Source organism: Cryptomeria japonica, chromosome 4, assembly GCF_030272615.1.
Source record: "Cryptomeria japonica chromosome 4, Sugi_1.0, whole genome shotgun sequence".
NCBI classification, from domain to species: domain Eukaryota; kingdom Viridiplantae; phylum Streptophyta; class Pinopsida; order Cupressales; family Cupressaceae; genus Cryptomeria; species Cryptomeria japonica.
The window spans coordinates 183,262,034-183,287,808 of NC_081408.1; the positions used below are offsets into that span (position 1 = coordinate 183,262,034).

Below are 25,775 nucleotides of genomic sequence, written 5' to 3' on the forward strand. Positions count from 1 at the left end.
TTCCACTTCAAAACCTTGTGGCTGCTCCACATATACTTCCTCTTCTAAGTACCCATTCAAGAAGGCACTTTTCACGTCTATATGATGTATGCTCCACTTCTTCTAAGCTGCTAATAAAATCAGCATTCTTATGGTCTCTTGTCTTGCTATTGGTGCAAATGTCTCTTCATAATCAATTCCATACTTTTGTGTGAAGCCTTTAGCAACTAATCTTGCCTTGTGTCTTTCAACACTCCCATCACTGTTAAACTTGCTCTTGTAGACCCATTTGGTGCCAATCCTTTTTTTGTCATGTGGAAATTTTGTTAACTCCCAAGTGTCATTCTTGTGAATGGAATCCATCTCTTCTTCCATGTCTTTCACCCAAACCTCATTAGTACATGCATCTTCAAAAAATGATGGTTCAAAATCAGCCTTGGCTAATAAAGCAAAATTCACTATCTCACCTATTGGGTTTTCTTCATGTACTTGATTTCCACTCTTCTGGTATATATCACTCAATCTTGTTACCTTCCTTGTAGAACTTGGAGAAGAAGCTAGACTTGAACTTGGTACTAAAGAACTTGATGAAGGCTTGCTTGGTGGAGTTAAACCACTGGATACAGAAACATTAGTTGGCTGCTCATGATCAATATCAGCAATTATATCATCATTTAAAATAGATTTTGGCTTCTCAACGTGGCCTTTTTGATGACCATAAACTCCCCCTTCATCAAAAATCACATCTCTTGAGACAATAAGCTCGTTAGTGAGGGGATTATACAATCTATAAGCCTTACTTTTCTCACTATACCCAATAAAAATACATGACTCACTCTTTGCATCTAACTTCTGTCTATTCTGATTAGGTACATGCACATAAGCCAAACAACCAAAAACTTTGAAATGATTAACATTAGGCCTTTTGCCATACCATGCTTCATAGGGAGTCATCTTTTCTAGTGCACTAGTGGGACTATGGTTGAGGATGTACACTACTGTAGCAACTACATCTCCCCAATAAGAATTGCTCAATCCCTTGATTTGTATCATGCATCTTGCCATTTCTACCACAATATGATTCTTTCTTTTAGCTACCCCATTTTGTTGAGGTGTGTATGCAGTTGTGAGTTGCCTCTTGATGCCATTTAGATCACAATAACTTTGGAAGGCCTTTGAGAAAAATCCTCCTCCACGATTAGTTCTTAAACACTTGATCTTGCATCCTTTCTCATTTTCCACAAGGGCTTTAAACTTCTTGAATGTATCTAGGGTTTCATCCTTGGCCTTCAAAAAATATACTCAACTATTTCGTGAGTAATCATCAATAAAAATGATGAAATATGATGACTTACCCAAACTCTTAGTCTGCATAGGACCACATATATCTGAATGAACAAGTTGAAGTGGGTGATGAGCCCTCCATGCATTGCCCTTTGGAAACTTTTCTCTTGCACGCTATCCTTTAGCACAACCTTCACAAACCTCCTTGTGTTCCTCAACCTTAGGCAAACCAAAAACTAATGCATGCGAGGTTAGAAACTTCAAACTATGAAAATTTAGATGTCCATACCTAAGATGCCATAACCAACTTGAATCCTCATAAGCCATATTTGCCAAACTATTTTTATGTTCACCAAACCTCAAGCGGAACATCTTATTTCTTGTCATAGGAACAATAGTGATCACTCTATTATCCTTATTCTTATCATAGATAGTACAAGTCTTATACTCAAAGACTACTTTATAATTTTTCTCACATAGATGCCCAACACTTAACAAATTGTGTTTCAATTGTGGAGTATAATAAATATCATGAATACTCTTTATACCTTCTTTTGTTTGGACCTCCATAGCTCCTTTGGCAGCAACCTCCAATGATTTATCATCACCAAGCTAGATCATGGATTTGAAACTCCCATCCTTTGTTGAGAAAAACTTCTCATTCCCTGTCATATGGTTAGAGCATCCATAATCTAGGTGCCAAACATCTTTACTAGTATTTTCACCCTTTGCATAAGACAAAAAATAAGTGATCAGGAGGATTCTCACTACTTTCTTGAGCATAGTTACCGCTTTTACCTTCTTTCAATCTGCATTCTCTTTCAAAGTGGCCATACCTATTACAATGGTAACATCAAACATTTCTCTTATCAAATCTGCCTCTGCCTCTTCCTCTGAAACCACCACTTCCTCTTGAGTCACCTCTTCCTCTACCTCTTGAAGAATTTTGGCTTTGCCCTTTACCTTGGCCTTGATTGATTTTGGCACTACTGCTGCTTGCATCTTCATTTTTTGTGATTATCAATTTAGAGGAAAACGCTTTCTCTACACCTTCAAAAGAATCTTTCAATCTTTCTTCATGAGACATCAGGTATCCAACCAGTTGATCAAACTGTAGTTTTGTCAAATCTTTGCTTTCTTCTATGATTATTGCTACATGATTCCATCTGGGTGTCAAAGATCTCAACGCCTTTTTTATCAAAACTTCATTGCTTACAATTTCCCCAAGTGTAGCCATTTTATTGACCACATCTTTGACTCTGACACAATAATCACCTATACTTTCAGCTTCTTGCATCTTCAAATTCTCGAACTCTCGCTTCAATGTTTGAAGCTTGACCCCTTTAACTTGATCACTACCTTGGTAAGCTTCTTGTAGAGTCTTCCAGGCATCTTTGGTTGTTGTTGCTCCTGATATTCTTGGAAATAAGCTCTTATCAAGAGCTATCTAAATGTGAAACAAAGCTTGAGCATTCTTTTTCCTTGCTTCCTTTCTTGCTGTTCTTTCATTGGTTGTAAGGGCATTCCAATCAGTTGGCTCTTCATAACCTAATTCAATAATCTCCCACAAATCTTTTCCAATCAAAAAGGTCAGCATCTTAATGCACCAATAAACATAATCATTCCCATCAAATTTTGGAACGGGCATATGGTTAGAATTCGACATGATTAACTTTGACGAAATTCCAACAATAAAACTTTAACCCAAAATAATTTTACCTGCTCTGATACCACTTGTAGAATCTAAAACTACTATGTCTCCTTAGAGACAACCGATTAATCAAATTAAATAACAAAGAACACACAATAACAACAACCCTATTTTTTGGAATTGCACACACCAATTTCTTTTATTGAAGCTTAATTAAAAATTACATAGAGGCTGTATATATAAAGAATTTACAGTCTAGAAGAATTAATAATAACTGCAGTTCTAAATATATTCCTAGCATTGCATGGAAAGCTACTAAGGCTCTCAAACTAAAAAAAGCAAACCACTCCCTAAATTAAGAATACAATAAGTGCATGCACAACATGCTTTATTTACTAAAAACAAATTCATGCAAAAAACAAAACTAAAAATAGTCCTAAGGATTAATGTATGTTGGAGTACATGCTTTATTTTCATGAATAAACAAAAAACTATTAACTAAACTAATCTAGCTCAGTTATCAACAATAACCACCATTGAAATAAATGTATATTGCCCACAATTGATGAATTCATCTGTGTGATCCATCCCAATGAAAATCTTACCACCATTATTTGACGAGTGTTCCAAATTATGCGTTTAACAAGTCCAAAACCGTAATCTTAGGAAAAACAATTATATTATTCCACTCATTCCCCAATTGCCCTTATATATACCTGGTTCTGGTATGCCCAAACCATAATAAACTTGATTTCCATTTCTCATATGATACAACATTTGGCGCCAATTGGAAATGAAAACTTACAGAAAAATGATGAAAGCTTCCTTGAGCTACATATAATTATGGCTTTCCATAATCCCTAACATTAATGCATCAGACCCAAATCCTCTCCATGATTTCTATGTGGTTGATACTACTCAAGCTAATGCGAAGATCAACGATTTTGTGTGGAAAGACCCGAAGGCGGTGAAGGAATCCAATTTCTTGTTTAGGGGACTATCTAATCCACTCTCAACCAACAATAATTTTGGGCTCAATATCACCGCAGGTAATGTGGAAACGTTTCCCGGATTAAACAAAATGGGCGTATCAATGAACCTTGGAGAATTTGCCCATGGTGGTTTGAATCCCCCTCATATTCAACCTCGTGCTATAGGGATCATATTTGTAATGGAGGGCACTATTTTGGCTGGTTTTATCAGCACAAATAATGTGTTGTTCCCACAATAGTTGGAGAAGGGAGATGTGTTCGTAATACCAAGGGGCTTGGTGCATTTTCAGCAGAACGTTTTAGCATCATATGCCAGTACAATTACTGCTCTTAACAGCCAGCAGCTTGCTGTTCAAGTGATTTCATCAATCCTCTTCAGGGCCAATCCTCACATTCCTCAAGATGTGTTGACCAAGGTGTTTAATATCAATGACGAACATCTGATCAAGGAATTGATTTCTGGGAAACTCGTTGCACCTATACCTACACCAGTAGGCATTAATCCTTTATTCTGTTGATAGAGGATACTATATTGATCCTGTTTGGCTGTTCTTAATCTCTTCAAATAATTTCATTCTTCTCAATTCTTTTAAAACTGTACTAAATGAAAACCTCATCCTTGTTGAGGCTGAATCGATACAATACATATAGCCATCTTCCTTGAGGCTTAGCAAAATTAAAATTAAGACATTAATTATTTTGAAAGATATAATTATGCGTCTTATGTAATTTTACAGTGTAGAAATAATATAAACTATTTTATTATTATCCAAGTTTCCTAGAAAACCCCACAGGTGCAAGCAAGTCTACTCTTCCGTAAGCAAGCTTCACCATATCCACCAATAGCTTGCAATCCGTACCCAATGCAGAGGGAAACAATGCCCCGAGCGGCAGAAAGAGGCAGAAAGGGCTTAGTTGAGTAATATATATGATTTATTTGAAGGTGGTGTATGCAAACGGATCAAATACTATTAGTAACATAGACCAACAAGCAAATAGATAACACAAATACAAATACATTGACTTAGGGACTCTGCAGAGTTACCCTAATATCTCATATATGAGTTGGATTACACACATCGCATAATAGCTAGAACACACTTATTTATAGTTGTAGTGAGGCAGTTTAATCAAGATACAACAAGCTGATCTGATGTAGAGGTAAGTAAACCAAATGAGATAAGATCAAACTTCAAGCGGTGGAGATAAGTGGTCTTCCACTGGCGGTGAAGAGGTCGATGAACTTGGTCAGTCTCCAACATAGTCGGCAGTGAGGCAACATAGCCTGACATGTTATCTCCATCAGATTTCCAAATCAGATTTTTTTTTTTCTTTTTCCAATTTCAACACTCTTAATTTTGACTAATGAATAATTTGGTATTCCTAAATTCTTTCACTATTTACTATTTTTTCCTTTTATCTCTTTTCAATGTCCATAACCAAGTCTTCAGACTTACTCAAACCTTTTTCATATTTAATAACTTCAAACATAGTCAACGATCTTCATATCTTTTCTTCATGATGATGTCTTTCTTTTGTCTAGTTGTTATGATAGTGCTTAAAACTTTTGAAAGCTCAATTTGAAATATGCAACAATTTCTCTTGATAAAAAGCATTTATCTTTCTTGAATATCCAAACTTCTCATTACTGCTATCAACATGTATGAACATTGACATTTTTTTTTATCATACCTATTACTTTTTGCTAGCTTGATCAATAGCTCCATCCACAATTCATTTGTACATAATCTATCATAGATTCCTTTTTCTTGTCTTCTCTATTACAACATTTCTTTTCTAAATGATTCTTCAATCCACATATAGTACAAAGATGTATGTAATAACCCACCTTAATTAACCCAACAAAATTGACCATTCTTTTTCTTTGTTTAATTTAATCATTGTGTTTGATTCAATTGCATACTCTGGGCATCCATCCATTTGGATTAGGCATTCATCCATCCGGGATGAGCATCTAACCATACAAGTTAGGCATCGGTCCATATGGGACATAAGATTTCATCTATCCAATATAGGATAGGCATCTACCCATACGGGGTAGGCATCTATCCAATCGGGATAGGAGGTGCTTTGGCCAGAGACTTAGACTCATCGGGACCATTCAGGTCCTGAGCCACTCACTAAGTACTACACTCTTCTAATAGAAGTGCACCAAGGTCGCCATCCTCAGGAGTAATTAAATAACATAATAAAAGCTTGAATTCCACCTTGGAATTTGGCTTAAAGCCTCGGGAAGTCAAGCGAATCCATACCGGATTCCTTCCGAGTATGCATTGAATTACTTTTTCCAATTTAATTATCTTATCTTTCAAAATAGGATTCTTACTCAATCTTTCTTTTACCAAGCCTAGACCCCACCCACAAATGCCTGAGTACGAGGGACAACTCCATCCCAAGACTACCTACATACCCGCTTCGACACGGGATCAACGCGTAAATTATGTAGTTCTATTTTCTATTCTATGGTTTGATGTAAATTGATTAGTGGGTACGCAACCCTTTCTAGGGTCAATGTCCTAGACAGTTTCTCTGTAGTTGCTACCCACGATGGTAGCGCTTAAGCAAAGGCTCAAGATAGCTTATTGCTTGTGGCCTAAAATAACTAGATCCTAATTCTTATCATAAGTGTCACCCTTGACCCACTGCCAATTGACAACAATATCTCTTCAAAAATTAATTCCATAAAAGCATTTTTACTTAACAGACCCTAAAGGGGGTTTACTATGGTTTAACTCAACAGATGTAAAATCTTTTGAAAATTATCTTATTAGATTATCGATCCAAGAGGGATTACCTGCCCCTTGGATTTTAACTTCCAAGTGTCCCTTATTACTCCCCGATGATTTATAGGGATGATGCCATAGACGTCGTTGATGTAGCTTTATTAGGTGTTAAGTGCAGTAGTTCAACACGACGGCATTACCCGTAAGCATGACCCAGAGGAACTGTATATACCGAACGCTACTAGGTTTAGGTTTCCATATTCCTTTATTTAATTTTCTAACTTATGATAAACATTGTGCTTGAAAAATAATTATAAATTTAGACATTGCAAAGCTTAATTACTTGAAATAACTACTTGATGAATTACATGAAATAAAAACCATAACTAACATTATTTATTATTCAAAACTTGAAATATAACTTTGAATAACAATGACCATCATGAAACTTGCATATTAATAATTACATGTGTACTTGCATGAAAAACGTCAATAAATGTAACTAATCTATAAGTAATTTGCATGTTATACAAATAGTGCAACTTGCATGAAAACATCAATAAATGTAATTAATCTATAAGTAATTTGCATGTTATAAGAATAGTATAACTTGTGTGCATGATTAAGCAATCCAAAAATAGTGATTAATTTAGGCAATCGATTCAAATCATATTAATGTGAATTAATTGCTAAAGGCCAACTAAGTGCCCAAATGGATCTTAAATGGAATGAATAACTCTAATTAAAAGAATTTGATACAATATAATTTATGAATATAAAATATACCAAGGATACTTTAACCATGAACTCACTACACAATAATCCCCGATATCTATAAGTTTTCTAAGTTAAATTCAACAACTTAAAATTTATACTAAGGAAAGAATTAAATATTTCCTAAATTGCAATTATTAACAATTAAAATTAAAATTTAAACAAAATTAATTGTTAGCAATTAACTTGAAATTTAACCCCAAAGTAATCATTAAAAATTCTAATTTGCAAATTAAAAAAGAATATATAAAAAAAAACTATATACAAAATTGAAATAAGCGAATTTCTTTTTATTGTTTAATTAGCAAATAGGGGGGAGTGGGGACTGTGGGTCCCAACACCCCTGCAGTTCTGCTTGCGCAGGCCCGCAGGGTTGAGGGGACATCATGGTCCCCTCCACTCCCTTGCGGCCATTGCCGTGAGAGTAACTGTGGGGGTAGTGGGGGGTACCACTGTCCCCTTCGGTGGTTACAATAACTGCCGCCCCTGTACGCCTCCATAAATTTTCAAAAACCGTGCCATTATGCAACATTAATAAATTTTAACATTTGACACAAACTTTATATATATATATATATATATATATATATATATATATATATATATATATATATATATATATATATATATATATATATATATATATATATATATATATATATATATATATAGATTTTACATTTTCAATTATTTAATGACATATAAACAAAGAGGGTATTCATTTATGAAAATAAGAACACGAATAAAATAGAATTTAAACAATTGTTTTAGATTTGATTTTTACACTAAACAGGAGGTTAACATTTATAGAGAGAGAGAGAGAGAGCTTATTCCAGCATTCACAGGGAGGAGGTTAATTTCCAGATTTCACAGGGGGATTGTTTATTTCCATAATTCATTTCCAGTATTCATAGGAGGATTTTATTCAACTGATATTCACAGAGTTTCAACCAATATTCACAGAGAGATTTTATTCAACTCATTTCACAGAGATTTTATTCAACTCATTTCACATAAATTTTATTCAACTCATTTCACAGAGATTTTTTTGAGCTCATTTCACAGAGATTTTATTCAACTCATTTCATAGAGATTTTATTCCACTCATTTCACATAGATTTTATTCAACTCATTTCATAGAGATTTTATTCAACTCATTTCATAGAGATTTTATTCAACTCATTTCACAGAGAGATTTTATTTTAATTAATATTCACAGAGAGATTAAAATAATCACAAAGAGATTTTTAAAATAATCACAGAGAAATTTTAAAGATAATCACAGCGAGATTTTAAAGATAATCACAGAGAGATTTTAAAGATAATCATAGAGAAATTTTAAAGATAATCACAGTGAGATTTTAAAGATAATCATGCAGAGAGATTTTAAAGATAATCATGCAGAGAGATTTTAAAGATAATCATAGAGAAATTTTAAAGATAATCACAGTGAGATTTTAAAGATAATCATATTTAGATTTTAAAGATAATCACAGAGGGATTAAAGAATGAGATTCAGATTTCCATTCGAAGAACCAGAGAAAAGAATCAGAGGGAGGAATAAAGATTCAAATCACATAGGAAGAATTTTGATTTCAGAAAAAGAGATTTTAAACAAATAAAGGAATATGATTTTCTTTTGCTAAAATTTTTGGAAGAAAAACAAAAGCAAGATCATGTGCATATTTTCTTGAGGGAAATAAAATAATTTAAATAACTATATTTTACATGCACTATATGAAAGCATCATCATTACTATTTATCCTCAAATAAAAGATTTAAAATCAAATAAAAGAGTTTCTTTATATAAAGGAAGATCTATAACTATTGATAATACAAATTCCTCATAAGTAAATGTAAAGATAAACAACGAGGAGAGAACCTGGTTTATCGAACTTGATGTTGAATCCACTAGCTACCCTTATGATCTTTCCTTGCAACTTGAGAGAAATCCTAAACAACAACTTAAAATTCCTGCAACCAAAATGAGACTACCAAAAAGATCTATTTCTAAAACTTGGAAAATTTCCTTCAAAACATAATCAACTCCCCTCTTTGAAACTTGCATATAATTTTATAAGAAAATTCCCTCCTTTCCACTATCTAGAAAATTTAATTGAAAAGGAGATTCTTTTCCAATATTGGACTCATGCAAATTGATTAAACTTAGTGGGGGAGTTACATGCAAGGTGGTGGAGATTCATCTAGAAGCTTCTTATTCTTCCTACAACATGTGCCAAAACTGGGAGTGAAAAATAATTAAATATATAAAAATAATTATATTCTCCAAGTGTGTGTGTGTGTGTGTGTTTATTATTATTCTTTTATAACAATTATTCAATCATTTTAAATGGCTTAACCAAAAATATAATAGAATTGTATTTTAAATCCAAATGTGATAAAGGAGGGTTGTGACATCCTCCCCCCCTTAATTTGTGCATCGTCCCGATGCACTTATTGAACGCATCTAAAAGAGTCTATAGCTCATGATTAAAATAAAAAAAGAAACAACTGCTGCATTTCCTTAGTATCTTCCCATGTGGCATTCTTTTCATCATACTGGTTCCATTTGACTTTGCACTGATCAACCTCTCTATTGCACAACTAGCACTAGCGCCTCTCCAAGATTTTGAATGGCTCTATCATTATTCCTCCCATTTCCTAGACCTGTAAAGCATACCAATTCAAAATGTGTTTCTCATCGGGTACATACATTTTAAGAAGGGTTACATGGAAGACATCATGGATTCGGCTCAATTGCGGAGGTAAGGCCAACTGGTATGGAACTGGATTAATCCTTCCCAATATTTCAAAGGGTCCAACATAATGAGGTGCAAGCTTAGTCTTTTTCCCAAATCTTATGGAACTCTTGTGTGGCCTAACCCTTAGGAAAACTTTCTCTCCCACCTCAAACTCCCTTGGTGTCCTGTTTTTGTCCGCATAACTGTTCTGCCTATCTAAGGCTTCCTTCAATCTTTGCCTAATTTCCTTAGTTTTCCTCTCCATCTCTTTCAACATATCTGGTCCAACAATTACTCTATCTTCAAGACTATCCCAACTCAAAGGTGTTCGACATGGTCTACCATACAAAGCTTCGAAAGGTGCCATTCCCAAAGATGTTTGATATGTATTATTGTAAGCAAACTCTACCAGAGGTAGGTACTCTTCCCATTTCTTCTGTTGGTCCATGCAACACATGCGAAGTAGGTCTTCCATAATCTGATTTGTCCTTTCTGTCTGACCATCGGTTTCAGGATGGTATGCGGTGCTAAAATTTAGTTGAGTTCCTAGAGCTGATTGAAGAGTTGTCCAAAATATTGAAGTGAATCTAGCATCTCTATCTGGTATGATTTTCTTTGGTATTCCATGCAACCTAAATATTTCCTTAACAAAGTGCCTAGCCAAGGTAGGTGCATCATCCGTTAGGTTCCCTGGTATAAAGTGTGCCACCTTAGTGAGTTTGTCAATTACCACCATTATTGTATCATGCTTGAAAGGTGACGTGGGTAACCCTTGCACAAAATCCATGCTAATAACTTGCCACTTGTGTTGAGGCATATCATGTAACTATAATAATCCAGCTGGATGTCTGTGTTCTGCCTTTACTCTTTGACACTTCAAACATTTAGCCACATACTTGACTATATCATTCTTCATCCCTTGCCAAAAGTATAAATTCTTTAGGTCTGCATAAAGCTTGTTAACTCCTGGGTGCCCTAAATAAGGGGCATTGTGAGCCTCTCAAAAGACTACTTCCCTTAAGTTCCCTGAATTAGGAATATAGATTCTATTATTGTATCTGAGCAACCCATCTTCATCTAATGTATACCCTCCAATATTAGGATTGGTTGGATTGTGTTCTAACGTCAATTTGACTTGCTCATACCATGGGTCATTTCCTTGTTCATCCATTACTTTCCTTTTGAAAGAAGTTTTGAATGTTGCTATAGTCATCAAGTGTCTCCTCCTACTTAAGGCATCTGCCACCCTACTTTCCTTCCCCTTAATATATTCAATTTCAAAATCATATTCACTTAGAAACTCTAACCACCTTCTTTGTCTGGCATTTAAGTGGGGTTGGGTAAGGATGTATTTTAGTCCTTGGTTATCTGACTTTAACTCAAAGGGCTTCCCTAGTAAGAAATGTCTCCATTTTTGTAGGGCATGCACAATCGCTACCAACTCTAAGTCATGGGGTGCATAATTGACTTCATGAGTCTTTAGTTTTCTGGATTCGTAAGCTACTACCCCTTCATCTTGGACAAGTACTCCTCCTAAACCTTCAATATAAGCATCAGTTACGACTGTGAAGTGTCCATTCGGATCTGGTACCTTTAGAATGGGTGTTGAAGTTAGTTTCCCTTTCAAAATCTGGAATGCCTTATCACTTTGTTTTGTCCACACAAACCTTTTTCCCTTCCTTTGTAATGAGGTGATGGGGTTTGCTATCTTAGAGAATCATTCCTAGAGTAAATCAATATGTCATCCAGAAATACCAAAACAAATTTATCCAAGTAGTCATGGAGTACACTATTCATTAGGTTCATAAATGCAACTGGGGCATTGGTTACACCAAAAGGAACTACTGTGAATTCATAATGCCCATATCTAGTCCTGAAAGCTGTCTTCAGAAAGTCTTCCTCCTTAGTTCTGAGTTGATGGTACCCTGACCGGAGGTCTATCTTTGAGAAAACTGCTGCTCCTTTTATTTGGTCAAAAAGATTCTCTATGCGAGGTAAGGGATACCTATTCTTTATTGTGACCTTGCTCATCATACTATAGTTGATGCATAGTCTTAAGGTTCCATCCTTCTTCTTAACAAATAAGACTGGCGCTCCCCATGGTGATACACTTGGTCTTATTAATCCCTTAGTTAAGAGTTCCTCTAATTGCATTTTGAGCTCTTGTAATTCAGTTGTGTTCATTCGGTAAGGTGCCCTTGATACTGGTTCAACTCCTGGTAACACTTCGATAGGAAAGTCAAACTTCCTTTTAGGGGGTAAGTCGGGCAATTCTTCTGGAAAAACATCCTTGAATTCATTTAAGAAGGGGGTATTTTCAAAGGTTGGTGTATTTTCCTCTTTTCCTTCATCAATTTCAACCATATAGATTTCGCCTCCTCTTCTTCTTTCCTTCTTTAATTGTATGGCTGATATGGTTTCTCTATTAATGGGTTTAAACTTCCCTTGGATTTTGACCTTTTTCCCCCCATCATCCAAACATTCAACAACTTTGTTATAGCAATCTAAATTAGCTTGATGGTCTGTTAACCAACTCATTCCAATAATTATATCATATAATCCTAGGGGTGCCACATAGAGGTCTACCCTTGTTCAAACTCAGGAAATTGTACCCTTGCCCTTGACAAACAATTAGTTAGTTCTTCATTTAAGATTTTTAAAATTTAATTTCTATCATTGCAAAACATTCCCTTAGTTGTATAAATTTAAGTGAGCACAAGGCCTAGATTTGAACCTTTTCTCTGATACCACATGTAATAACCCACCTTAATTAACCTAACAAAATTGACCATTCTTTTTTTTTTGTTTAATTTAATCATTGTGTTTGATTGAATTGCATACTCTGGGAATCCATCCATTTGGATTAGGCATTCATCCATCTGGGATGAGCATCTAACCATACGGGTTAGGCATCGGTCCATACGGGACATAAGATTTCATCTATCCAATATGGGATAGGCATCTACCCATACAGGGTAGGCATCTATCCAATCAGGATAGGAGGTGCTTTGGCTAGAGACTTAGACTCATCGGGACCATTCAGGTCTTGAGCCACTCACTAAGTACTACACTCTTCTAACAGAAGTGCACCAAGGTCGCGATCCTTAGGAGTAATTAAATAACATAATACAAGCTTGAATTTCACCTTGGAATTTGGCTTAAAGCCTCGGGAAGTCAAGCGAATCCATACGGGATTCCTTCGGAGTATGCATTGAATTACTTTTTCCAATTTAATTATCTTATCTTTCAAAATAGGATTCTTACTCAATCTTTCTTTTACCAAGCCTAGACCCCACCCATGAACGCTTGAGTACGAGGGACAACTCTGTCCCAAGACTGCCTACATACCCGCTTCGACATGGGATCAAGGCGTAAAGTATGTAGTTCTATTTTCTATTCTATGGTTTGATGTAAACTGATTAGTGGGTACGCAACCCTTCCTAGAGTCAATGTCCCAGACAGTTTCTCTGCAGTTGCTACCCACGATGGTAGTGTTTTAGCAAAGGCTTGAAATGGCCTATTGCTTGTGGCCTAAAATAACTAGATCCTAATTCTTATCATAAGCATGACCCTTGACCCATTGCCAATCGACAACAATATCTCTTCAAAAATTAATTCCATAAAAGCATTTTTACTTAACAGACCCTAAAGGGGGTTTACTATGGTTTAACTCAACGGATGTAAAATCATTTGAAAATTATCTTATTAGATTATCGATCCAAGGGGGATTACCCGCCCCTTGGATTTTAACTTCCAAGTGTCCCTTATTACTCCCCGATGATTTATAGGGACAATGCCACAGACGTCGTTGATGTAACTTTATTAGGTGTTAAGTGCAGTAGTTCAACACGATGGCATTACCCGTAAGCGTGACCCAGAGGCCCCGTATATACTGAACGCTACTAGGTTTAGGCTTCCATCTTCCTTTATTTAATTTTCTAACTTATGTTAAACATCGTGCTTGAAAAATAATTATGAATTTAGACATTGCAAAGCTTAATTACTTGAAATAACTACTTGATGAATTACATGGAATAAAAAACATAACTAACATTATTTATTATTGAAAACTTGAAATATAACTTTGCATAACAATGACCATCATGAAACTTGCATATTAATAATTACATGTGTACTTGCATGAAAAACGTCAATAAATGTAACTAATCTATAAGTAATTTGCATGTTATATGAATAGTTCAACTTGCATGAAAATGTCAATAAATGTAATTAATCTATAAGTAATTTGCATGATATAAGAATAGTGTAACTTGCGTGCATGATTAAGCAATCCAAAAATAGTGATTAATTTAGGCAATCGATTCAAATCATATTAGTGTGAATCAATTGCTAAAGGCCAACTAAGTGCCCTAATAGATCTTAAATGGAATTAATAACTCTAATTCAAAGAATTTGATACAATATAATTTACAAATATAAAATTTACCAAGGATACTTTAATCATGAATTCACTACACAATAATCCCCGATATCTATAAGTTTTCTAAGTTAAATTCAACAACTTAAAATTTATACTAAGGAAAGATTTTAATATTTCCTAAATTGCAATTATTAACAATTAAAATTAAAATTTAAACAAAATTAATTGTTAGCAATTAACCTGAAATTTAACCCCAAAGTAATCATTAAAAATTGTAATTTGCAAACTGAAAAAGAATATATAAAAAAAAACTATTTACAAAAATGAAATAAGCGAATTTCTTTTTATTGTTTTATTAGCAAATAGGGGGGAGTGGGGACCGCGGGTCCCACCACTCCTGCGGTCCTGCTTGCGTAGGCCTACAGGGTTGAGGGGACACCGTGGTCCCCTCCACTCCCCTGCGGCCACTGCCATGACAGTGACTGCAGGGGTGGTGGGGGGTACCACTGTCCCCTTCAGTGGTTACAATAACCACCGCCCTTGTACGCCTCCATAAATTTTCGAAATCCGTGCCATTATGCAACATTAATAAATTTAAACATTTGACACAAACTTAATATATATATATATATATATAGTTTACATTTTCAATTATTTAATGACATATAAACAAAGAGGGTATTCATTTATGAAAATAAGAACATGAATAAAATAGAATTTAAACAATTGTTTTAGATTTGATTTTTACACTAAACAGGAGGTTAACATTTACAGATAGAGAGAGAGAGCTTAGCCCAGCATTCACAGAGAGGAGGTTTATTTCCAGATTTCACAGGGGGATTGTTTATTTCTAGAATTCGTTTCCAGTATTCACAGGAGGATTTTATTCAATTGATATTCACAGAGTTTCAACCAATATTCACAGAGAGATTTTATTCAACTCATTTCATAGAGATTTTATTCAACTCATTTCACATAAATTTTATTCAACTCTTTTCACATAGATTTTATTCAACTCATTTCATAGAGATTTTATTCAACTCATTTCACAGAGATTTTATTCAACTCATTTCACAGAGAATTTATTCAACTCATTTCACAGAGAGATTTTATTTTAATTAATATTTATAGAGAGATTAAAATAATCACAGAGAGATTTTAAAAATAAACACAGAGAAATTTTAAAGATAATCACAGCGAGATTTTAAAGATAATCACAGAGAGATTTGAAAGATAATCACAAAGAAATTTTAAAGATAATCACAGCGAGATTTTAAAGATAATAACAGAGAGATTTTAAAGATAATGACAGAGGGATTAAAGAATGAGATTCAGATTTCCATTCGAAGAACCAGAGAAAAGAATCAGAGGGAGGAATAAAGATTCAAATCACACAAGAAGAATTTTGATTTCAGAAAAATAGATTTTAAACAAATAAAGGAATATGATTTTCTTTTGCTAAAATTTTTGGAAGAAAAACAAAAGCAAGATCATGTGCATATTTTCTTGAGGGAAATAAAATAATTTAAATAACTACATTTTACATGCACTATATGAAAGCATCATCATTACTATTTATCCTCAAATAAAAGATTTAAAATCAAATAAAAGAGTTTCTTTATATAAAGGAAGATTTATAACTATTGATAATATGAATTCCTCATAAGTAAATGTAAAGATAAACAATGAGGAGAGAACCTGGTTTATTGAGCTTGATGTTGAATCCACTAGCTACCCTTATGATCCTTCCTTGCAACTTGAGAGAAATCCTAAACAACAACTTAAAATTCCTGCAACCAAAATGAGACTACCAAAAAGATCTATTTCTAAAACTTGGAAAATTTCCTTCAAAACATAATCAACTCCCCTCTTTGAAACTTGCATATAATTTTATAAGAAAATTCCCTCCTTTCCACTATCTAGAAAATTTAATTAAAAAGGAGATTCTTTTCCAATATTGGACTCATGCAAATTGATTAAACTTAGTGGGGGAGTTACATGCAAGGTGGTGGAGATTCATCTAGAAGCTTCTTATTCTTCCTACAACATGTGCCAAAATTGGGAGTGAAAAATAATTAAATAAATAAAAATAATTATATTCTCCAAGTGTGTGTGTGTGTGTTTATTATTATTCTTTTATAAGAATTATTCAATCATTTTAAATGGCTTAACCAAAAATATAATAGAATTGCATTTTAAATCCAAAAGTGATAAAGGAGGGTTGTGACAATGTAAATCCCAACACTTTGTTTGTACTGACCTTTCCTATTAAACTAAAAAACATTACATACGCTACATTCTTTGAACTAATCTAGTTGATCCCATAACATCTATAACAACATTTGTACTTTATCTTCTCACTTACAAATCCAAGACCTTCATTCATTAGCTTTACAAATCCAGGTCCTTCATTCTTTGGCTTTATTTCTGGTTCAATGAGCTCTTTACAAATCCAAGTCCTTCATTCTTTGGCTTTGGCTTTATTTCTGGTTCAATGAGCTCTTGATTCATTGCCCATACTCTCCCAATCCTTTATTATTATAACCCATTGTTTTTTCATAATTTTCAAACCAACATTCTCTTTTTTAGTTGATCCCATAACATCTATAACAACATTTGTACTTTATCTTCTCACTTAAAAATCCAATTCCTTCATTCTTTGGCTTTATTTCTGGTTCAATGGGCTCTTGATTCCTTGCTCATACTCTCCCAATCATTTACTATTATAACCCCTTTTTTTTCATAATTTTCAAATCAACATTCTCTTTTGTAGATTCAAATACATTATCATTTTCATTCTTACATTCTTTACCAAAAACAACTTTGACTAATTCATTCAAATTAATAGATTGAACAAAGGAACTACATAAATCATATGTATTACATGAAACATCACAACACTAAATGCTCCGACTTTAAAAAGTCATTTTCCTCTAATTAACTATTTTGTTTTTTGCAACTTTTATATTTCATTCTTTTCTAAACAATTTTTTTTTTCCAATTTCTTCAGATTTATTGTAGTTCTTTATTTTCTTTTCATAACCATTTTAACTTGTCTTTCAATTCTATATTTTTCCTTTTAACTTCATTGATTCCATTTCTAGAAGATCAATTTTCACATAAATTTTCATATCTATGTTTAAATTTGCTATCAATTTAGAATTACATTTATTAACTTTTATCAATTCTTTTTCTAAACTATATTAACTTTTATCAATTCTTTTTCTAAACTATCTTTTTCTTTTATCAATCTTTTACCAACGTTCCCCATTTGTAAACTTAAACTTACTTGATTTCGATTTTGCAAAATCTTCATCTTGATGATGATGATATTTGATTTGACGATTTCAATGTCTTTAGTGCCTTTTATTTTCTAATCTTTTTATACTTATTTGACTTGCCTGCCTTCTGACAACAACAATCTTCAAACTTCTATGAATTTCAATCTTGGTTTGAGCACTTTAGTCTTTTAGAAATACTGTGGTCTCTTTTAATGCATTTCCTTAATAACTTTTAAACCAAAAAAACATTAGCAACTCACATCTTTGGTGAGGTTCCTTGGATAACTTTGTGTATTTTCTTTCTTTTACATAACAGTGTTTCCCTATTTCCTTGACTGCATATAGCCTCAAACAACAGAGGATAACTTTGACTGCATATATCCTCAAACAACAGACTTGCCTTTTCTGCAGACTATTCTTTCTCCTTTGACGGCAGTGGTTTCTCTTTGAATAAATTGCACACTAATTTTAACAACTAAATCACCTACTGGTGGCAAACCTTTAAACGGTGGGCTTTCTTCTTAGCTTGGTGACTACAACAAGAAACCCCTACAATTTGTGGTGACCTTGTCTTCCTTCAACCAGTGTGTCTTCTGCGAAGTACGAACTTCAGTTCAACAATCTTCCTTGTTCTACTTAATTGAATCACAAACTTCTATAGTAGCAATCGATACATAAAATTGTGATCTTTAATCAGCATCTCTCTTCAACAATCTTTCTATTCTTATGGGGTTCCTCAATCTTTCTATTCTTATGGAGTTCCTTGATGAGCAGCAGCAACTTTAAAGTATTCAAACTTACATCGGTGATGGCTTTTGATCATTTATCTGGCTTCACTAGATTTCTTCACTATGACTGATAATCTCCTCCTCATCATGCTTTTTTCCTGGATTCAGGCTCTGATACCAAACTGAAGGAGGTTTAAATAGATAACAACAACAATACAAAGAAGAATATTAATAACAAACAACAATTCATAATCATTGAGACAAAAGAGAATATAACCTTGAACAGGTTCCTGCTGCAACATTATATATATTGATTGATAACCTTTGCAAAGGTACATACATAACTCTGCAGAGTTCTTCCAATATCACATATCTGTGTTGGATTCTAATTCAATATTACAATGCAAGTCAACTTTATTTATAGTGTTTTGGAAGGGAATTGGTGGAAATCTTGCTTAATTCTACAATCTAAACTATATAAGTTTTCCTCCTGGCAGCGGTAATGAACAACATCTTATCTGAATCGACCTTTGTCTAGGGGGTGGTCAACAGCTTCAACACCATTCATACGATTTGCTACTTCAGACTTAGAACCTGTGCTTTGATACCAATTGAAGGAGGTGGATTGAAATGGATCAAATACTCTTTACTAAAACGGATCGACAAGCAAATACATAACAAGATAGACCTGACCATAAATAATATGCCAAAACAACTATCAAATATGCTGCTGCATAATTATATCTATTGATCAAATTACAAATACATTGATTTTGGGACTTTGCAGAGTTCTCCAAATATCTCATACATGAGTTGGATTATAAAAAACGCATAATAGCTGGAATACAGTTATTTATAGTTATAATGAGTCGGTTCAATGAAGATACAATAAGCTAAGCATCTGATCTGATGTAGAGGTTGTCAGTAAACCAAATAAGATAAGATCAAACTTCAAGCGGTGGAGATAAGCGGTCTTCCGCTGGCGGTGAAGAGGTCGATGAATTTGGTCGGTCTTCACCATAGTCGACACTGAGGCACTAAAGAACATAGCCTGACAATCTTATCTGCATCTGATTTCCAAATCAGATTTTGTTCACACGAGAAATTAATTCCAAAATTTTTACAAAGGGCGTATGGTCTAAGCATACATGTAAAAAGCAAATTCTAATATAAAAAAAATTGATTCTTTGAGATCTTGTATCAACTCTGTTAGAATAGTATATAAATTCTTGATTATCCAAATGAAATTATCACTAGAGTCTACTTGTAACACACTCTCAATCTGACTAAATTTAGTAAAACTAAAAACTAAAAAATCTTAAGAGTTCTAAAGAAGTGTAAAAATAACTGGATGACTATATACTAACTCTTAACCTTGATTTTTAAATGATTTAATGAAATCTAATTATTCACACAATGACCAACACCATCAGTGTGATATTCCAAGGAGAATTAAAATGAATATTTTCAAGTTAGAAGTGGTGAAACATATAGATTTTATTCTTAGATCTAAAATAGAGAACATTCAATATTTCATGAATTTATTTATATTAAAGAGCATAAAAATAATAATATATCATCACCAAGACTAGGATCAAAAGAAGAAATCTGCAATGATCTTTTGACTGATTTCAAATTCATGAACAACAACTTCTAGTAATATTCTTACTAAAAATTTAATAATTCTTTGTAGAAAATATGAAGAGTATGATCTATTTTTAGGGATTTCTTTGTGAAATAACATGGAATAGATTATTTTATAAGAACTATTATATAGTGTTACCTTATTTAAGAGTTTATTCTATTTCTACAATGATGGCATCCTTTCTAATTAACAAGCCTTTTGTTGTGTGTAGTACATATTTTATTAGCCTTATTATCCTTATTATGTATATGAATCTTACCATACTATTTTCTAATAATTATGATTTTATTTGGTCTTCTTCTATTAGATTTTAATTTATATATTTATGCTACATTTTTTATTTTCCTTCATAAAAAACTCTATCCATTAATTTATTATATATATACAATACATTAGAAATTGAAGTTTAATATTGTTGAAATTTTTTCTAGTCTAATAGAATCCATTATTGATAAGAAATGTTCATAATAGTCACACTATTTACAAAGGATTGGCTTAGGGAGAAAAAAGTGACAAAATCTAATCCCAACATAGCAATTCCTAAAATTTATTTATTTGTACTTTTTAGAGTTTAACTTTACTATTGTTATAAAGTCACACATATTTAGGAATTCAAATTTTAGGGGTATGATTAAAGAAATATATATAGAATTCTATAAAGATAAGCTCAATTGTATGGCTAGTTTCATTCAATTGGTTTACATGATTTAGTGGCAATTCTATTTTAAAAGGGGCATCTTATATTTAATGATTTTAGTAACAAGAAAAAAAAAGTTTAAAGAAATGATTTCAATGTTTCACACACATTGAAAGAGCTAAAAATGTATGGCATATTTGTTCCAATTTAATATTTATTTATGGTTTATATAACTCAACTCTTCATATTAACGAAAATTTCAATCTATTTAGTAATAATTTATTCAACTTATATTGATATAAAATTAAAGTAGCACATAGTGATTAGTACTTGTCATAAAAGTATTATAAATATAGAATTTATTTTGTAGCAAATTAATTAAGAAAAAAGTATTTCAATGATAAAATAATTATGTTCAAGTTTCTATTTAAAAAAATTCTAATTTATATTATGTGAATTAATAATGATCTATGAAAATTAGTCATTAAAGAAATAACCATAAAAGACATATTATTATGGAAAATGAGAGAAAAAAAATAATCAAGGTAACCTAAAATAAGGATAATAATGTACATTTTGAAGGCAATAACATTAGCTATTGTTCATTTGTGCATGGGTTGCCATAATCTAGTTAAGATGTGTGATTAAATAATGTTTTGTTGGAGCTATTAGACATATTAACTATATCTAATCATACTCATTAAATTTATTCTCATGCAAGAATCACATCTATCAAGAATCCAACAATTTGAATAAATAGAAAAGTATCAATTTATTTTCTCTAATTTTTTAATCCTAGAATATGAATGACTAAAATGTATTTATTTGTACTTTCTAGACTTTAAGTTAACCAATGTTTTAAAGTTGCACATATTTAAGATCACACATATTGCAGGGGTATGATAATGATAAAAGTGGACAAAACTTTATATTATAAGTTCAATTGTATAACTAGTTCCATTCAATTGTTTTTCATGTTTTAGTGAAATATCATGTGAAGGGGAATCTTATATTTAATTAGTTTAGAAAAAAACAGCTCAAAAAAATGACATCAACACTTATACACATCGAAAGAGCTGAAAAATGTATGACATATTTGTTTCTATGTAATATTTATTTTTATCTTAACTCTTGATATTAATGAAAAAAATAACAATTTATATCAATGAAAAATTTAACTCTTTATATTAATGAAAATTTTCATTTAATTAATAATCATTCATTCATCCTTGATTGATATAAAACTAAAAGTAGTACATAGTAGGTATACTTATCATAGAAGTATTCAAAATACAAAATTGATTTTGTGATAAATTAATTTAGAAAATTGTATTTCAAATATTATAATAACTATGTTAAGTTTAGAGTGTCTATGTTTTAGAAAAAAAAAAAAAAAATTTAAGATAAATGATTTGAGGAAACATAGATAAATGATCTATGAAAAATTGTTTCTAAAAGGTTAATTGCATCCATTCAATGTTTCAAATGACACCTTATAGATAGGTATTGACCAAACAACAATTTTGCATTTAAAATATAAAAAATTATATTATTTAAGTATATTATTATTACAACAGTATAATACAAACATAAAAAAATTTAAAAGCTTTAATTTAACATTTCTTATATAAAAGGAAAATTTTAAAATAATATAAATTTCATTTCTCCTAAGTTAATCTGAACAAAGTATTGGTTTTCATGCAATTTTTCCATTACAATTTTATAGAAATGATATATTTAATTCTTCCAATATGATAAAGCTAGTCAAATATGTAGGACTACTAAATGATTCCATTATATAGTATTCAAATGTTCATATATATCATTATTAAGAATATTGAGAACAAATCAAATTCAATTTTTAATTTTTAAAAACACATCAAATCCAATTTCTCTTTATCAAATATAATTTTTCGGTTATAAGATGGATCTGTTTTTATTTATGCTGATCTTTACAATCTGCAGCAATTGTAAATAGTCTATCAACATAATTAAAAAAAGAAAATTAAAACATTTTTCTCATTATACAAATGGATTTCAGAACATTGAAGAAACAAAAGCTCTAATGAAAGCAACCATACGAGCTTTAAAATCCCGTGATTAGGTCTATAGCTATACATTTTCCAAACCAGCAAAAAGCTCTGGTCAGATTTTGTGGAGAGTGAAATTGGGGTGGGATTCCATAGCTTTCAACTGATCGACAAGGAAGTTCACATATATTAGCCAACTACCATCTCCATGAGGACTAGGGGTTGGCATCACGTAGCCTCGAGAGAAAGGTAAATAGTAGTTTGCTAAAATGGGTTTTCCCCACCCATGATCAATCTCATATAAGGGAAAACGCAGCCCAGAAGACACCACAAGTATTGGTTCATCTCTTTGTACAAATGCCCTCGCAGCCACAGTTGATGGCTTGGACATCTCGACCAAATCTACTACACTTTGAAAATACTCTTCATTTGCTGCCCTATATATTGCATCATGGATTAGCTTTGCAACACAACTGAGTGGTTCCTTCTTGATGTTACCAACATTAGCCACAGCAAAAGAGGTTAATACAACATTTCCAAAGTAGTTAGCAGGCATTCCCATCTTCTTCAGACGAGAGCGACCATCTATAGGAATGCCTATATGACAATGCATTGTGCCCTCTATGTCTAGGACTTGTATTAACAGCTTCCAAAAATAAGCAGAAAAAGCTTCTAATTTGCTATAGTTATTGCCATCTTTGTTTGCACTGAGTTGGAGCTTTTCTATATCTTTGGCACCAAGGTAATAGATTCTACTGGCCTTGGCGGGTTCAGGGGTTTGCTTGATGGGTTGTTGTAAAGGTTGCAGTTTCATATATATTTTTTCAAATTCAGAACTATGATATGGAGGATCTCTAGGGACCAAAATGGAACGTGTAAAGTTTGGGGTTATGGGTTCAATTGGCTCATTTCTAGAAATATTTGCCCAGTGTGTAAAGAACATGTTGGCAGAGAATGAATCTGCAACCCTGTGATTGAATGTACAACCTACAACTATCCCACCACAGCTAAACTCTGTCACCTGCAATTATAGCAAAGCTATAATGGTTAAATTTCTATATTTTCTGGGAGTTTGAGTAATTGAAAAAAATATATTAAGACTAAATGCTTTTAATCATAATGATATTAATGTTCATGGAAATATTAAAATTGGAAAAGAGTGAGCATTAGATTCTGTAAGATTAGCCCATAAGACTCTGCAAATTAATGAATAAAACTATAAGGTTTAGAAGAAACTCCGAGAAACGCCCAAAACTAATGGATAGTAAAAGCTTGGACCTGCTATAAAGGTGGATTATAATAAATTGTTTTGATGTCAGATACTATCATTAGGGCATTTAGCAACTGACAACGCAGGAAAATAAACTTTTGCCGTTCCAAGTGCAGCCTAATATGAATTTTTTGGGGAAATAACAAACAAATTTCACTAGATAACGTATTCTTCCAGTAAGAAAACTTTCAGTGAATGTAAAAAAATTAAGTAGAAATTAAGATGGTGTAAATTTTATATCAAAATCTATAGAAGTTAGTAAACTTCCTAATTCACTATTTTCATCTGGTTAGTCCAGAAGATCAATTCTCACATGTGAGACAGTTAGCCCAATACCCTGCTCATACTTAACTCGAAGAATTTGAACTGGACTCTAATATCACATATGCAAAAAGCTGCAAGTTTTAGTATAAAAATCAACATTTCCAACTTTATCCAAGATGACGATTAGTTCACAAGATCAATTGCCAAAAATGTTGGGATTAATTGAACACAGAAGAAAGTGGTAGTTTGGAATTCAAGGTAGAATCTATCACATAAATAACAAAGTTATAAGTCATGGCACACAAAATGAAAGAACCCATCCTAAAATTGAAATAGCTGAACAATTTGTGGAAATATTCTATGCATACGATATAATGAATTACCTGAACAGAGAAAACTGGAGTTCCATGTCCTTGCGAATCCTTTGCAAGAGTAGGAGGGACAAGCTTGTTGCCCACAGCTGCAATGGGGTTGTAGAACTTCACCTGATCAAGAGAAGTGAGTGCATAAGCTTTTGCAAATTCAACACCCTTGTTATTGCAAACCAGCTCTGTTTCCCCAACACCATTCGTGACCAATCTTCCAGCAAAAGCATCAAAAGACACAAGGGCCTTGGAGAGAGAACTCTTGAGATTAGACACAACAGACGTAAAAGAAGTCTTGGAGGGTTTTTCATAACAGAAAAAAACATGTATGCCAACAGCAGGGATTGTTAGATCTATGTTGCTGAAAGGAAGAACATGCTCTTGCACTGGTAGAGCAGGCAACACAATTTCTCTCTCTACTACCTCTACATTGTAATTGTTTATGATTGCCATTAAAGACCAGGGTGCTTGAATGAATTTATAACCCTCAATTCTTAATACCAAATTTGAGAAGATCAATTATCCATAAAAATACTCGTACCTACAGGCTCAATCTTTGAGACTAAACTAGGGAAGATTACTATCCTTAAAACACTCAAACCAAGATACTCAAGCGTTCATAGCAACCTAAATAAGAGCAATAATTCTAACATAATTAACAGAGAAACATAGATAAATCAAATGTGGTCAAATATGTTTGTGGATTTATTGTCTAAAAAATGATGTCAATTCAAGCCCACCTAAGTACGCACTGAGAATCTTCAACCCACTAAGAAAACTGCCATAAGCAAAAAAACAACGATATATTATCCAATGAGGTCATTGAGGTGATATCTGAGTTATAAACTGAAAGAAAGTCATCAATTTCGGCCAGATAAGTTATGCTTTGATTTAAATATTTGAAAGCTATTTGTCAAACATGGTCTGTTGTCGCGGGAGTTCGGACACGTGGTACATTGGAGTTAACGGGCCGGCCGTTTAAACTTTTCCCACGACTGGAACCTCAAAT

The 25,775-nt window shown here is 32.8% G+C and overlaps 1 protein-coding gene across 1 annotated transcript; it reads right to left on the reverse strand.

Moving 5' to 3' along the window:
- Positions 1–22,982: 22,982 nt before the first annotated feature.
- On the reverse strand, positions 22,983–25,219 carry LOC131028136 (coniferyl alcohol acyltransferase-like). The gene is made up of 2 exons (XM_057958359.2): positions 24,785–25,219; positions 22,983–23,888 (listed from the first exon to the last, which is right to left on the reverse strand). The coding sequence occupies exons 1-2, from the start codon at positions 25,217–25,219 to the stop codon at positions 22,983–22,985; spliced, it is 1,341 nt and encodes a 446-aa protein (XP_057814342.2).
- Between the last annotated feature and the right edge of the window lie 556 nt (positions 25,220–25,775).